At 37.4% G+C, this 16,989-nt stretch overlaps 1 protein-coding gene across 1 annotated transcript; it reads right to left on the bottom strand.

Moving 5' to 3' along the window:
- Positions 1–10,953: 10,953 nt before the first annotated feature.
- On the bottom strand, positions 10,954–13,702 carry LOC145687724 (uncharacterized). Its single transcript, XM_081761177.1, has 2 exons — positions 11,166–13,702; positions 10,954–11,066 (listed from the first exon to the last, which is right to left on the bottom strand). The coding sequence occupies exon 1, from the start codon at positions 13,597–13,599 to the stop codon at positions 11,794–11,796; it is 1,806 nt and encodes a 601-aa protein (XP_081617303.1). The 5' UTR covers positions 13,600–13,702; the 3' UTR covers positions 10,954–11,066; positions 11,166–11,793.
- Positions 13,703–16,989: the final 3,287 nt, after the last annotated feature.

The raw sequence follows: 16,989 nt of genomic DNA, 5'->3' as shown, positions 1-16,989 counted from the left end.
GTTCGAACAAGCAGGGTATGTATTTGAAGTAAAAAAATTAAAATCTGGATGGAGAGCTACATTTTGGAGAATAGTTATCGAGTCATTTAACCTATCAACCAGAGACTAAGAAAATATTACTTATCATAGGTTGATTTAAGACTTTATTTAACTCTCTGCGTTAAGTAGGTCAGGTTGTAGAAATTGTTGTACTTCCAATTCAAGGCCAATTTATGGTTGAATTAAGCCCTGATGCCAGCTCCGAAGTTAAAGAGTCAAGTAGTATCAATATACCCATCTAAACCTTTAGTCCAATAATTTCTTTCGGGTCGAGGCTCAAGAGCAATTCAAAAAGAAAAAAATCACAAAAGACAATCTTACCGAGAGAAGTCGCTCAATTGCTAGAGCATTCGGCTCGCATTCGGGAGACCGTGGGTTCGATTCCCACTGCCGACCATCCTGACGGGTTTTCCTCAGTCCTACCAGGCAAATCCCGTGATAGTACCAACTAAAAAGGCCAAGGCCGATATCTTCCCAAATCCTTTCCATTGTTATTATTGTTTTTAGGTATCCAGTATAAAATGTCCTCTTAGCTGTATCTGGTGATTGTTAAATAAAAAAATAAAATAAATACACACCCTGGAAAAAAACGAAATATAGATAAAGCCAAAAAAATTGCCCTCCTCCTAGAAGTTTTTCCTGAAAGAAATAAAGTTGTAAACTAAAAAATGAGAGCTTTTCCACTTTTTAAATTGAAATTTGAATGTTTAAGATTTTTTAGAAATTAAAACCCAGGAAGCAAATAAGAAAATCCTAAAGTCTAGCTCTTCTAGGTAGATTACAATTTCCGTGATCAGACATTTTCTCAGATATTGAAAGGTGCTCCATGACTGCTTATTAAATTATTAAACCTTGAGCACACTGTCAGACAAAAAGATTTAAATAGGACACTGCCCGAACTTATAAGCAAGCTGATGTATTATTTCAGCATTCACTTAATCTGTCAAAGAGAATCTTGGAAAGAACAGTGAGGATGGCCGTCTATTATTTTTTTAAAAACTAGATTTACTCGAACAGCTGTTTCCAGCTAAATTTAAGCCTGGGCCGTTCACACAGGTGTAAATTCCGATAATAATAATAATAATAATAATAATAATAATAATAATAATAATAATAATAAAATCTGTGAAGAAGGTGGGGAAACCCCTTTGCAGATCAGCCATCTTGATTTTCTTCATTCGCACTACACACATATCGGTATAGTGCCTAACTTATAGGTCCCAAATAGTCTCCTTTGCAATGTCTTCAACGAAGGATCTTATCGCTTTGACATCTTCGTCCTCAAGCCGGAGATGCCATAACAACCTTTATATGTGAAATAAATAAATTAATAAACAAATGCACTTATGTCTTTTTCTGAAATACTAGCTGGCAAATTAACTTGTTCTTTGGATTTTTCTTTCCTATTTCACGATATCTTTGCTTTTACATTTTCGTCAACGGAATTTACACAGCTTTTGTCTCTTTTCCTTTTTAATCAATTTTCTAACACCTTTTTGGGCATCTCGCAAATTGCGAAGCAACTCTTAATTCAACCCAAATAGAAAGTTTAAACACTACTAAACAATGCAGTTCGGCTACTAAAAGTGATGGATCTACTGAAATGTTCAAAGATTGCTATGACATGTTCATACGCTAGGTCTTTCCTGACTTTTGATTCCCACCTCCTCCTGTTAACAAATTTTCTTCAAATATTTTTTATGTAAACGAAAACGAAACTAAAAAAACGTTTAGTTTTACCCAATTCTTGCTATTGTTGTTGTTTTGCCCAGTAAGTTGCGGAAAAACTACTACTAGCTGTTGTATATTAATGAAAATCAGTCGCCACCTTCTTTTATGTCAATTGTGGCTACAAATGAGCAGTACTAATCCGTAATTCGCTGTTTTATTTGATGGTATTGGGTTATTTTTGTCAGGGCCAACGATTTCTTGGCGCAAATATATTCATTTAACTCCTTTAACCTTTGAACTAAAGTAAACACTCATTTCTTCGGAACCTCGTTTCAAGATTGGAAAGGAATTAGTATTACCTAGTTCAAATTGTATCCAATAGGTAGACTTTAAATTTGGATCAAAGAGGAAGTGAAAACTGTGGTCATTGCTATGTCAAAACAGAACATCTTCAATGTCACCACTTGGATATACGCCCTGCTCCTTACCCTCCTCGCCACTCAACTCTATCTCCCACTGAACTGTAGAAACAAAAGAGTTTCTAGGAGTTTCCAAGAAAAACATTTAGAAACAGCTTGGCTTTATTTTATTATAGTACAAGAGGTCAGCTTTCAGAAGGTAAGGACAGCGCATGTGACATCTTGAGGAGAAACCACTGCAGGTTCAGAATGATGTTTTCCATTATAGAATGGATTCTCAGAAAACTCGATTCTCACATCCCGAAAACGAAAACATTTTTTTAAAATTTAGACATCATTCGCGACCACAGCCTGACGACCAGCTGTTTATTGATTTTTTTTCAAAATAGGGCCTACAGTACATGAAAAGTAGTTGTTGTTTCTTCCAATTATGTCTGTATACTATGAATCGAATGTAACGTATACCCACGCAATTCCTAAATTTTAGGTGGATATACGATAGTTTCCAAAACTTAGAGGTGGGTATACGCCGTATACGCGCGTATACCCTCTATTACATCCTTGATTATCAGTGTACTGTAGTAGTATACATTTATGGCACTTTCAGATCATCTAAGTAATTTTTCACTGCTAGCATCCCCAGCCGCTCCCGTAAGAGTCCATCCGCCCTCTCCAGGAGTCCCTCCCCTGCGCAAACATAATATACAACTCATTCAAGAGTACACTTTGTCGGCTTTTTAAAATTTTTATGTTAAAGGATTGTCCTTTCTCGTGGCTACTTATGCAATTTTGTCCACAGGCATACATGCAATTTCCAGTCATTACGCAAATACATTTATATACTTACTGGACTGTGGCTAGTTGAGGGCTTCGCCACTAGCCCTCGTTACTACGGCCTCGAACCACAAAAGCCTCTAATCATAATCAATTTAAAAAGAAATGTTTGGGGATTCGCCCTTAGACCCTCTGATATCTCATTTGATCGGCCTTCGGCCTCTCACCTCGTAAATCTCCAACCATACCGAATCTCAGTTCAAATATCAAGTTGTATGTAATAACATTCCGGAATCCCGAGATGTACCGAATTTCAGTGCAAGTACGTGGGGGCTCCCCCCCCCCAAGCCCATACATTTGCTCGTCTACGGCCTCGCACATCATACGCCTACAAACATAACGATTTTTTGTTCAAATAACAAGTTTCATTTCTCTAACATTCCAGGATTCCGAGATATGAAAATCTTTTCTTCCCGACCCTTTTCTTCCCTTTTAAGACATACATCAAATACGCTTAAGTACACTCATGTCCAAAATTATTGTCGCATGTCTATAAATATATTGTTCTAGGAATTTAATTTGATAACGAATTCGTCCGGTATTTGTTATGTTAGTATGTGTATAATCGGCAAAGAGAGATATGTGGCAAATTTCATGTCAAAAGGGCAGTAAATAAGAATAATAAAACGAAAATAAAAATTTATTGTCCATTTAATAACATTTTGTTTTACTCATTCCAATTTTCGTATTGATAATTATTTTCCTATGAAATTTACCACAAATATACATTTCCCAATTATACACACAGTATCAGCATTAAAAGTACCCTGCAAAATCATTATCAAATTATATTCTTACAAGAAGACAGTTATAGATATGCGACAATAATTTTGGACATGAGTGTACATATCTAATTATTTCAAATGAAAAGTACAAATACCAAATTCCATGCTCCTAACCTTCAGAAATTCCCAGATATCGACATGTTATTATAATAATTACAATCCACACCTTTTTCCCTTTCCATCTATTTTCTTTCTTCTTTTTACTAAAACATAAAAAAAAACAATGAAACACTTGTTAAATTATTTTCAATGAGAAATGCAAATACCAAATTTAAAGTCTCTAACCTTAAAGGATTGAACATATTAATACAATAATTGTAATCCCTACTTAATTTTCTTCCCGCCCTTTATCTTCCCTTCTGACCAAACAACGTTGAAATACGTATCTAATTATTTTAAGTGAGAAGTCCAAATATCAATTCCATGTTTCTAACCCTTTAAGTTTCCGAGATATAGGCATATTATTTTACTAATTGCAATAATTGCAATTTCCACCCCCTTTTTTACTTTCTACTTCTTTTGTGCCTCTTCTAATTTAAATATTAAAAAACACACTTAAACAAGTATCAAATTATTTTCAATGAGAAACTCAAATACCAAATTTGAAGTATGTAACGTCAAGGATTTCGAAGATATTGCCATTTTATTGAAATATTTTCCACCCCATTTCCCCCTTTCTCGTCGAATTTCCCAAAGTCCTTCCTTAGTGTTACCCTACGTCACAAATCCTATATACTGTCCAAATTTCAAGTTTCTAGCTTAAGCGATTTGTCCTGTACGGTGATCTGTCACTCAGTCACTCATGACTTTGCTCTTTTTATATAGCCCTTTTAAATTCTGACCTTTTTTAGCGTTTTCCTTGAGTCTCAGATAAGCAGCGACAGTATCATCCCTGTTTACCCTAGGATCATGGTTCATAGCTCGTTTTCTTTTTCAGAATGGAACAACCTTTCAAACAGTATTACATGTCCCTATGATGTACCGAAGGGGAAATGTTTGAGGGAAAATCGGGATTTTGGAGATTTTTTAAAAAAGATATTTGGTGCCCTCTGGGAGCCACATGGGTCTACGCACAAGACTCATTTTCTTTTTGAAAAATACTACTTGGTGTACTAAACAACTGTACCAAATTTTGTTCCCATAGGTTGAATAGTAAGGGAGGGATTTTTTTTTACCTCTGTGGGAAAGCATCAAAAGTGCACCCAAAATAGGCCTAAAAACATAAAATGTAACTAAAATTTCTTGACACGTCCCTATTTACCCTAGGATCATGGTTTATAGTTTGTTCTCTTCAGAATAGAGCTGCCTTTTCAAAAGTACTATTTAAATGCCCCTATGATGCACTTGAGGAGAAAAATTGCAGAAATCCCTCAGTTTTCCTTTTAAAAATCCCTCTTTTAAAAGTTTGTGGCCCTCTGGAGCCGCCACTGTGTTACCGGAAACATCAGAAAAATTCAGGAAATATCAACTGGTATACTGAGTCCATGTACAAAATTGCAGGCTCCTATCTTGAAAAGTAAGGAAGGGATTTTTTTTTAAATCCCCACAATGCCCCATTCCACCTTAAATGACCCGGATGAAATATTTTTTTCTGAGGCATCCCTAATTAACCTAGGATCATGGTTCATAGCTCGTTCTTTTCAGAATAGAACAATCTTTCAGACGGTACTTTCACATCTCTCCATCTTGTATATGGTAAAAACGAGAAAATCGGGAAGAAAGAGAATTTTTTAGAAGAAAAATCCCTTCCCCCAGTTTTTTCCCCTCTGGAGCCGCCACTGTGTTACCACAGACATCAGAAAAATCCAGTCTGTAATAGTAAGGGGAATGCTCACTGCGTGTACAAAATTCAAGGCTCCTATCTTGAGAAATAAGGGCGGGAAAAATATTTACCGATGTCCTACGCATATTCCCAGAATATTGCACATGTCTGCTTATACAGGGTCTCAGATAAATATTTCCTGAGACATCTCTAATTAACCTAGAACCATGGCTCATAGGTTGTTCTCTTCAAAATGGAACACTCTTTCACATCGTATATTTAAATGTCCCCATCATGTACCATAGGCGGGAAATGTGAGGGAAAATGGAAATTTCCCTGAAAAATCGCATTTGCCCCTTGCCGTTCCTCTGGACTCCGCCCATGTTAGGATATAGAGCTGAAAAAAATACGGTAAATACTAGGGTAAACACCATAGATGTTCATTTTACTTCGACCTCACTCACCCTCGCCCTCGCAGTAGCAGTTGGCCCTCGCCCTCGTTCACCCTCGCCCTCGCGAATGGAATTGTCCATCGCCCTCGCGCACCCTCACCCTCGCCATTGAAGCTTGTCCTCGCCCTCGCGCACCCTCACCCTCGCCATCGAAGCTTGTCCTTGTCCTCGCGCACCCTCGCCCTCGCTGCCGAAACTTGTCCTCGCCCTCGCGCACCCTCGCCCTCGCCGTCGAAGCTTTTCCTCGCCCTCTCGCACCCTCACCCTCGCCATCGAAGCTTGTCCTCGCCCTCGCGCACCTCACCCTCGCTGTCGAAGCTTCTCCTCGCCCTCGCACACCCTCGCCCTTTTCTTCGAAGCTTTTCCTCGCCCTCGCGCACCCTCGCCCTCATATCATTGAGGGCGAGGGTAATTGAGGGTGAAGAGGCCTCGAGAGGGCCTCCTTCGTGAGGATCAGAGCATCAAATATTCAACCTATTTGTTGAATTATTTCCTTATCGTCAGTGGCGGATCCAGGGGGGGCGATCGGGGCGGTCGCTCCCCCCCCAGAAGAGGAAACTTCTTTATTTTATATATACAAATAAAACGCATCCCAGAGTTTGGAGCTCTTAAAAGTAGCTCTAAGTAGCAGTATTACAACCCACCACCCCTACCAGAAGTCCGTCCTGGATCCGCCCTTGCTTAACATACGTCCTAAAGAAAGGAAACTAAACATATCATCGTATAACTTACTGTGGAACACCTAAAATGGAACAACTGTTACAATGGAGATCTCGGTCGATAGTGACGTTTACATCATTTATCAACAGTATCCAATGCCTTTACTTCAAAATGTTTCTTGAACTACGATGCAAGCATAAGTATTCAGCCACACAAGGGCGGCTCTCATGAGGGTGAGTGTGAAATCAAGGTTTGATGAGTAGCGGTAGAGTGACTGCCGCGGACTATCTGTCAGAATTTGACAGTCAACACGTTGGCCATCCCTGATGTATGTAGCGTAACTGAGGAATTTGAACAAATTCAAAGGGAAAGATCTAAAGAGCTTAATTTTGAAACTCCGTCAGCAAACAAATAAAATACTTCAGAACACTATTGTTGAATTATCACTCGGAAATATATACCCACTCTAACCTATAACATGAATGATTTCATTGATTTGAATGTGAATCTAAGTTAATTGGTATTTTAAAATATAAACTGAAATGCGTCAATGTGCTTGTAAGGTTAATTGTTGTTATTGATCATTGTTTACAATTATCGTAGGGGGTCATATTACGACCTTTGGAAAGTTTTCTAATAGTTTGAAGCAACAAAAAATCTTTTAATTTTTACGTGCTACTTCTCTCACAAGCCGACTCCAATTAAAAATACAATGTAAAAAAAAATCTACGTTTCCTTCTCTCTTAATCACATTCTTCTGCAGTAACAGACCACTGTAGTATTTCTTCATATAAAAAGGTAAGTGCTCGGGAGGTACTGTCAAAATTTCTCAAAAAGCGTTCACTCTTCCGAGTGCCTTGGTTAGCACTCTCTCTTTAGATGGGCCGGATGGAGACCAAAGTTGATTATATAAACTGAAATACGTATATTTTGAAAGAGACCATTGATATTGCAGTACCCTCTGAAGTACCATTATTTCTTTGTGTTACATTCAAACCGATACGAAGAAGTTAGAGAAAGTTCCTTTTTACCTCTTCGTTTGCTTTTAGTTTCCGCAGAAATAGCTGTTTTCTTATAAAATGGTTTTAACCAACACGTGTAATCACTGATATCAGATCCTGTTACTTCCTTTACCAAACGTTTAACACCTGGGAGAAACGTTTAGCAGTTGTGATTATAAGTTCTGTAATTTCATGAATGTTGAATACCTGTAAAGTCTCCTTAAATTTCTAATTATAACTCCAAAGGTTCGATCTCATGATATAAAGCTGTCTTCTAAAAAAAAAAAATAAATAAATAAATAAAAAAATAAAATAATAATAATAATAATAATAATAATAATAATAATAATAATAATAAAAAGTTAAAAACAAGAGATATTTATGCGTAATGTTTGATGTCTGTTATGTCCAGGATAATTGTCTGCTGATAGACAAGCATCCCAGAAGAGGTAAATATATTCAGTATTTGAGCTATGATGCAGTGCCGGCGGTTGGACGTTAAAAGTAGGGGGGAAAGACATGATCTCAATATTTGTAAATCAATGTTAGTTTTCCTGGTTGCTTCTAACATTTGTCTTGACGAAATGTTGTATAACTATTAGGATACTGTCTTTTCCAGTTAAAATACCATATATCGTGTTTCATATTTTATTAAATAAATTTACAAGAGCAACGCAAAGTAGATACTAGCGCTTTGTACTCTTAAACAACGAAGGTGTAAGAAGAGGTTTGATTCCTTGCTCATGAATATCTTATAATTCTGTCTGGAAATTTGTATGATCAGATTAGGGGCCTATTTAATAACAAATTTGCAAAACAAATAAACAGAAAGAATAATATTAATCGAATAGTAATGAAAAATGAGGCTTGTTTTGCAAAAGTTATATCGAAACTGGGAATTAATGAACAATTTATATTGTTTAGTTCCACGCATGCTACTATATGTTATTACTCTTAGAAAGACAGTAAATACTACAAGGATATGCTGCGACATTTAAAGAAATACTTTTGCAGCTTCCCGAAACATGTTTATTGCCATAAGGTGCAGTTTTCACTTTCTTGGAATATATCAAAAGTCAACAATATTTAAGGGGGCGCAGTGGCTCAGTAATTCACCTCTGGTGCTTGGGGTCCCTGGTTCGATCCCAGCTCGCGCTGTGTGGACCTTGTGGTGGACAAACGCCGTGCTCGTGGGTTTTCTCGGGGTTCTCCCGTTTCCTCCCACTTTATTCATTCCACCATTTCACTCATTTCTTATTATCACCGTCTCCTTTAGCCTAACCGGCATAACCATGGGACGTTAAACTTAAAGATTTCATTTCATTTCATTTCAACAATACTTAGAATCACTCCACACTCCACCCAATAATCCTTAAATAATCCTAAAACCTAGAATTATGTTGAATTCACTAAATTTAATTGTATATACAAAATTGTATATGTACATAGTAGTAGTGGCCCCGTTATGGCGAACTGAGTCAGCAAAAATTTTCTCGATTCTGATTGGCTGAGAGAGGTCACGTGACGTTAGGCCCCGCCCACGCGGGAAATTCAAATTTTCAGGTCACGTGGTATGACGTCATGAGTCACCCCGCGGGGAAATCCCTCACTAATTTGTTCCCTTTTATGGGTAAAATGTGTGATTCTGATTGGTTGATAGCTGTCACGTGATTTTAGACCCTGCGATATTTGAAATTCGTTCCCTTTTACGGGTAAGATGAATGGTTTGGTACCACGATGCTGATTGGCTGATAGAGGTCACGTGATCTTAGGCTTTGGGACTTTTTTTAAAATTCGTTCCCTTTTATGGGTAAGATGAGTGGTTTGGTACCTTGAATTTGATTGGTTGATAGCGGTCACATGATCTTTGACCCTGGGTTTTGAAATTTGGGTATCCTCTTCGATGAGTACTTTGGTACTACGATACTGATTGGCTGATAGAGGTTACATGATCTTAGACCCGCTACACGGTGAACAGGTCACATGGTACGACGTCATGTTTTACCCTTGCGGGGAAATCCATTACTAATTCGTTTCCTTTTACGGGTAAGATGAGTGCTTTGGTACCTTGATTCTGATTGGATGATAGAGATCACGTGATTTTAGATCCTAGGATTTTTGAAATTAGGGTGTCCTTTCTGATGTATACTTTGGTATCTCGATTCTGATTGGTTGATAGAGGTCACATGATTTTAGACCCGCCACACGGTGAACAGGTTACATGGGAAAACCCCTTACTTATTTGTTTTATTTTATGTGTAAGATGCGTGTTTTGGTACCTCAATTTTGATTGGTGGATAGAAGTCACATGATCTTACCCCCCCAGTCCATGAGGGAAATACAGAGCGATATGACGGCGATCCATCCTAGACCGGGATTTTTTTTTAATGGTTATGCGTAAAGTTCCCATGAAGGGTTCAACCTCCTCCTTAAATAACCCTTTTTTTGGTATCATGATATTGTACTGAAGTTTACATTAAATATTATCGTTCTCTTTGACAGATAAGATGATTACCAGCTTTTTTACCTTGATGGAGATCCTGTCCTTGAATTAGTAGTCTATGTCTCTGGAAGTAACAATGGTGAAAGAGAGGTGTCGCTTGTAGATTTCTTATAACACATTGTTGTGAGTTTAAGCGATTTTTTAAACGCTCAGTAAGCGCTTCATTAATGGAAACAGTGTTGCCAGATTTTTTTTACCTAAACTGCTCCGATTCTTTTCGAAACGGTTCAGCAGAGTACAAGAAATTTTAAACTAAAAAATTTTTCGAACTAAAAAAATTTCAAAACTAAAAAAATTTTAAACAAAAATTTTCAAACAAAAAATTTTCGAACTAAAAAATTTGAAACAAAAATTTCAAAAAAATTCGAACTAAAAAATTTAAACTAAAAACTTTCGAACTAAATTTTCAAATCAAAAAATTTTCGAACTAAAAGGAATTTAAAAAATTTTCGAACCCAAAAAAAAATTCGAACTAAAAAAATTAAAAATTTTTCGAAAAATATTTTAAACTAAAAACTTTCGAACTAAATTTTCAAATCAAAATTTTTCGAACTAAAAATTTTAAAAAAATTTCGAACCAATTTTAGAAACAAGTTTCGAACTAAAGATGTAAACCACATTTGAAAATTTTCAAATTAAAAATTTTTCGAACTAAATTAAAAATCAAATTTTGGACACTAAAAATTCTTTAATTATTTTTCGAACAAAATCGTGTAAACCAAATCTTGAATATATTTTTCACCTTAAATTTTCAAGATTACCATGATTTGAAAACAAGTGTTCAGGGTTTCGAGAAATAATAAAACATATTTTTTTCAACTTGTTGTATTTAACGAAAGGTATGTGGTCTTCCTATACATGTTTATTAACATAATAAATACAGGATCTAGTTAATGAATATTTTGGACGCGTCATCATCTTCGAATCTTGTAGCCGTATCCTGTAAAGAAAAAGAAGAAACGACGGATTACTTTAAGATTTTCTTTTTTCTGAAACAATAAAAATGAGTCAATATTGATAAGAGAGAAATAAAACTTACTCGTAAATGATGGATGTGCTTAGGCTCATCTTCCTCCTCGGGTACAGGATCACTGCATTTTTTTCACCGATGGATGTTTATGAACTCTTCTGGGTACTGCATTTTTCTTGGTGTTGCTCCTTTATGGTCAAGGTTCCTCCTTGGATACGAGATGACTGCATTTCTTCCACTGATGGTTGTGTTGATGGTTTATGAACTCTTGTGGGTACTTCATTTTCTTCTTGGTGTTGCTGCTTTGTGGTTAAGGAAGGGAAAAAGGAAAAGGAAAAAAGAAATGGCGGCCTTATTGGGTATTTACAGTTTTTTCTTCTTCATCTTCTTTTTCCAGTTCCATCTTCTGTTTTTTAACGTACCCGTACGGAACCGTATCATAGGAATTGAATACTTTAAATCGACGTTTTGTGTACTGGATACTGTACATTTTTTTCTTCTTTGCGTGTGACGATGGTATGGTCTTTGGTCCTGCATATCTTATGGGGGATAGTGATGGTGACTTGTCCACGGCATTGATTTGTAATCATTTCTTTTAGCGTGTTGAAATTTAATTGTTGTCCTGCATTGTAATTTAATGTAAATCCTCTAATTTTGCATATGTAGCTGGTGACGTTGGTATCCGGATTGTATATTTCTAGGCTGTAATTTTTTGGTCCTCCACTGACAAATGTCTTGATGTATGCTCGTGGTCCGTAAGATTCCATCTCATTCGATAAGCATCCCAAGTACGTTGAAGGTTCAATGGTTGGCTCCCGGGCTTCTCCGTAAATATTACAGAATCCGTGTCGAAATATAAAACACGTTCCTGCAACATTTCCAGGTACTTGTACAGTTCCAGACGTGCCTGACATGTTGTAAATGCACCTAACACGACATTGGTGTTTCGGTTTTGAACAGGCACATGTTCATTGTACTCCCAGAACGCATACAACATCGTATCATTGATGGGTACAATTTGATGGAGTTTAATGTCGGGGGAAGTGAGTTTTTCATAAAATTCTTCCGGCCGATCAATAATTGTGGTCTGGCTAAAGTTTGTACGCTGGCAAAGCTTTCCCCATAGAGAGTTCCCACAAAGCTTAGATAAACTTCTTCGTGCAGGATTATTTTCAATTTTGGACGGATCCAATGCAATACCTTCACGCTCCAGGACGGTTTGTATGAATTTTGATTTGTCTTCTTCGGTCACACAGGAACTGGGCCAGCCAGACGCTTCCATTTTTGATTTTAAAAATGTATTGATATATTCCGTGAACAAGCCACCTGTTTTCGTGATGGGATCATATTGTTCAATGTCATAATCCCAAATTTCAAAAATTTCCACTGGTTGATATCCTAATTCTACTGCTTTCTGGATTTCATATGATACCCATGTTCCAGTGAGGCATCGCTCCTGATCGTTGTGCGTACACGTTGCTGTAGGGTCTGGGTTCATTTCTTCGGCACACGCAGCACACAGTGGAAAGAGTAGTTTCTTGTTACATCGGTAAGGCAGGAGACCATGATAAAGATGGCGACTTGGTAATATCGACATTTTGATTAGACCATTGACTTTATTTATTGGTGGTATATTTTCATCACCCTGTAGATAAATTCGTGGATGGCCTACAGGGTATTTAGCACACTTATTTATGTAAGGATAAAGCGAGACAATATCGAAATATTTTATTACTTCCCCCGCTTTTTCGTCGACTTGGTGGTACAATTTCACGCAATTGGTCCTTCCTCCAAAAAAACTATCTCTTGGATTTAATGGTCTGCGGTTCATGTACGGGTGATTCTTCAGATACGTCGCCATTGCAGGATTTTGTTTTAAGAACTGATTAAATTCGCACTCCCACATTTCATGTACAATGTACCCCAATTCACGCAGTCTTGCATTTTTTCTTTGCGTTCGTTCATAACGGAATTCCATGGTGTCTTCTGGATTGCTGTAGATGGGCTGATTACGGCCTGTAGTAAAACATACTTTACATCCGTGATAAAAGCAGCCGGCATGCTCGTAGACGTGCTCCTCTAACGTCTCAGGATCTTGGTAGTAGCCATCAACATGGAATCCCGCAATAAACACTTCTTTTTGTCGGGCCGCATGTAAGATTTGTTTTTCTTCGGTTTTTTCAATGTAGGCCAGCCATTGCATTGCAGCGATCGATTGGGTACTTCTCCATCGATAGCCATGTGCCGGTAGAATTCCTATGGTGTTGGGTTTAAGGAAATTCCGGCGGAATACTAAATTGGAAGCACTGGCAATCGTGATCGTCTCCAAGAAGGGATTCACTTTGGTTTCTGTTTCAAATGACGTCATAAACGAAACGCATGCTTGTCGCAGTACATTGACATCTTGAATACAATACTTGAGAATTTCTTTCTGAAAATCAAACGTGTCATTACGATGATCGTTGTACCAATGCATGAACTTGTTTCTGTCTTCGACGGCCATTTCATCTGCACCATAATACTTTGTTTCTGGAAGTGGTCCAATATACGATTGATTCTCCTTGGTGTTGAAGAAATGCGGGAAGTAGCCTTTGGTTGCGGGTAAATTGAACGCTTTTGACAATTTACTTAATGCCAATTTACTTAATGCCTAACGAGTCAATGAACGTCAGATTATTCAACGTTAAACTCAGTATCTTGGTCCCATTTAATATGACGTCAGGTCTCCATTGACATTGTTCTACCATGGTCTTTAGGATAAAATGTCCATCGTATCCCTTAGCGTTGTGCGCGACACAGAAAATCCTATTTATATTGGGACGACGTTCCCGCAAGTACTGGAGAAAATTATAAACTGGATCCTCTCCTTGGAAAATATGCTGGCGCTGACCACACGTACTGCAAGACTGCTGGATATTATTGTTTTCAACACATGCATAACATACTTGTTGTGCAACCAATAAATTTGGAATGTGTACATACGTATTATCGCCAATATTCGTGTCCTGCATAGATTCTATATCATAGAATATCAACAAGGCTTTCTTTGCGTGCATGAGTGAAGGAACACCAGGTTTCAAGCATTGGCGATCAGGAAGCATAAAACATTGATGGGATCCTGGAACAATCTTCTTACAAACATTGCAAAAGATCTCATTGCAATCATGAAGTCGTTGTCCACTTCGTACAAAAGAATATACTCTGTAGCATCTAGTACATTGCTTCACCATTTTGCATACAGGTTCCCCACGATGATATACAATATTACAATGATTATTAAAACATTCTTCGCCGTAAAATTGACGATTGCAGTCGTTGCATAATATCGGCGTTTGGTTCTTGTCGCATAGAGGTCTCTGTAAACATTTGGAGCATGTTACAGGACAATTTTTCACATGTCTGTTACGTTCACTGTATTTTTTATGGCACGCTTCACAGTAGAACTTGGTTGCAAAACAAGCAGTTAAAGATTGGATGATGTCAAAATGGCCAGCCAAACAAATCAAATTTATGGGAGTGCGATTTTCATCGTTCGGTCCCTCGTACATGATGTCACGACCTGAGAAACTGGTATACACTGTAATTTTATATTCTTTGAGGTATGCCTGGAATTGTCGAATTTCATTTACACTGGCACCATGATCCAAATTCACTCCTGCATTTGAACATAACGCATCGACTTCTTGGTCCACAATACATTTCGATTGGCGTTGATATTGCCAATATCGTTTCACATCTACATTCTTGTATTTTCTCAGGCCAATAGCAATAACAAGGGCGTACGCCAGACACCTTGAATCTTGATTTTTTACTCGTACAATCCCACGCTTGCAACGTAACAATTCTTCATTTTGAAGTATTCCTTGTGCTAAACGATCTCCATATCCGTATCCTCTTCGAATATCCACACGATGAAAATGAACGGTGAATGGCTCGTGCAGGAGAAATGCATTGTTACTTTGTAACACTCTTTCGAACGAGGCCCACATCGTTTCCAGTGTCAGGTTTCGTGCTTGGCGAAAACTCACCCAAAATGGTTTATTCGTGTTGCGTGGTGATATTACTGATAAACCAACCATCGCCTCATCGTCGACATTGGCTAACAAATGGTCCAGCATTGCTTGGAAACTATTATGTACATACTGTATGATATCGGTTCCTAGGGGTGGTGCGTTGAATTGAATTTCGAGCATTCTGCCCTCAATGTTAAATCGTCTATAATGACGAGTGATTTCATTGCGAACAGTAAAACCCGATTCGGCCATGGTTAATAAAAGGAGAAAACAAACAAACAGGTACAATTGCGATAAATGTGTAAGGAAAAAGGAATTGAGCAGCGTGAATTTACTACAAAAGAAAAGAAGAAAGAAAAATCTTAATCACCTGATAAACAGGAAATCATAACATTCATGATAAATTCTTAACTAAGCAATTCATGTAAAGGTCCTGAGTTTGATTCCTGGCGGGGCGTTCAGAATCTCATTATGAAAGCACGTGTACTAGAAATCAAAGTTTTTTTTTAAAAAAATAATTATGTTACTGAAATGTGTGTTTTATTGCTGTCAAACTCGAGACCATTACATCAGCATTTAACTGACCTATCATTCTATAGTGATAAAAAGAATGCATGAAATGAATGAATGTTTCATCAGTACTGAGATGTGACAAAGTACGCGTAAGCATTTTTTTTTCACTCACAACGACCTTTAAATGATGCGTTTGCAGTTGAAGAGATTCATCAAACATTAACGATACCCATGCGTAATTGTCGAAACAAAATCTGTATAGTGTATTTTTTTTTATTATTGTGACTAAGCGGTTAGCGTACATGGTTCGGACGTGGAAGGCCCTGGTTCAATCCTCGGTGGGTTTGCTTTCCACGTCGGGGGCATGTCAAGCCTTTTCTGAAATTTAATATTCTCACGCGTTATCATACATTCTTTTCAAAACTAAGCTAAATGGTTGACGTACACACCTCATAATACATAAACGTACATAAATCGTCTATAATGACGAGTGATTTCATTGCGAACAGTAAAACCCGATTCGGCCATGGTTAAAAAATGAAAACAACAAACAGGTACGGTAAAACAAATATGTAATGGGAAAAAAGGAATTGTGCAGCGTGAATTTACTACAAAAGAAAAGAAGAAAGAAAAATCTTAATCACCTGATAAACAGGAAATCATAACATTCATGATAAATTCCTAACTAAGTAATTCATGTAAAGGTCCTGAGTTTGATTCCCTGACGGAGGCGTTCAGAATCTCCTTATGAAAGCACGTGTACTAGAAATTAAAGTTTTTTTTAAATAATTATGTTACTGAAATGTGTGTTTTATTGCTGTCAAACTTGAGACCATTACATCAGCATGCAACTGACCTACCATTCTATAGTGATAAAAAGAATGCATGAATGAATGAATGTTTCAACAGTACTGAGATGTGATAAAGCACGCGTAAGCATTTTTTTTCTACTCACAACGACCTTTAAATGATGCGTTTGCAAGTTGAAGAGATTCACCGAACATTAACGTAACACATACGTAATTGTCAAAACAAAATCTGTATAGCGTAAATCTTTTAACCAAATATTCATGCACTCTTTTTTATTTAAGCGGTTAGCGTACATGCTTCGGATGTGGAAGGCCCTGGTTCAATCCTCGGTGGGTTTGCTTTTCACATCGGATCGCTCTCAAGCTTTCTGAAATTTAATATTCTCACGCGTTGTCATACATTCTTTTCAAAACTAAGCTAAATGGTTGACGTACACACCTCTGGCCTTGGTTCAATCCCGGGCGATTGCTCGAATATCACGTTAAGCTGAAGGGGACGCTAAACTAAAACAATAGTTTCAAAGGGTATCGAACCATATTATTCTCAGGCATAGTTTT

This window comes from Thermobia domestica, chromosome 6 (assembly GCF_964235325.1).
Source record: "Thermobia domestica chromosome 6, izTheDome1.hap1.1, whole genome shotgun sequence".
Taxonomy (NCBI): Eukaryota; Metazoa; Arthropoda; class Insecta; order Zygentoma; family Lepismatidae; genus Thermobia; species Thermobia domestica.
This window is presented reverse-complemented; position numbering and strand designations above follow the sequence as displayed.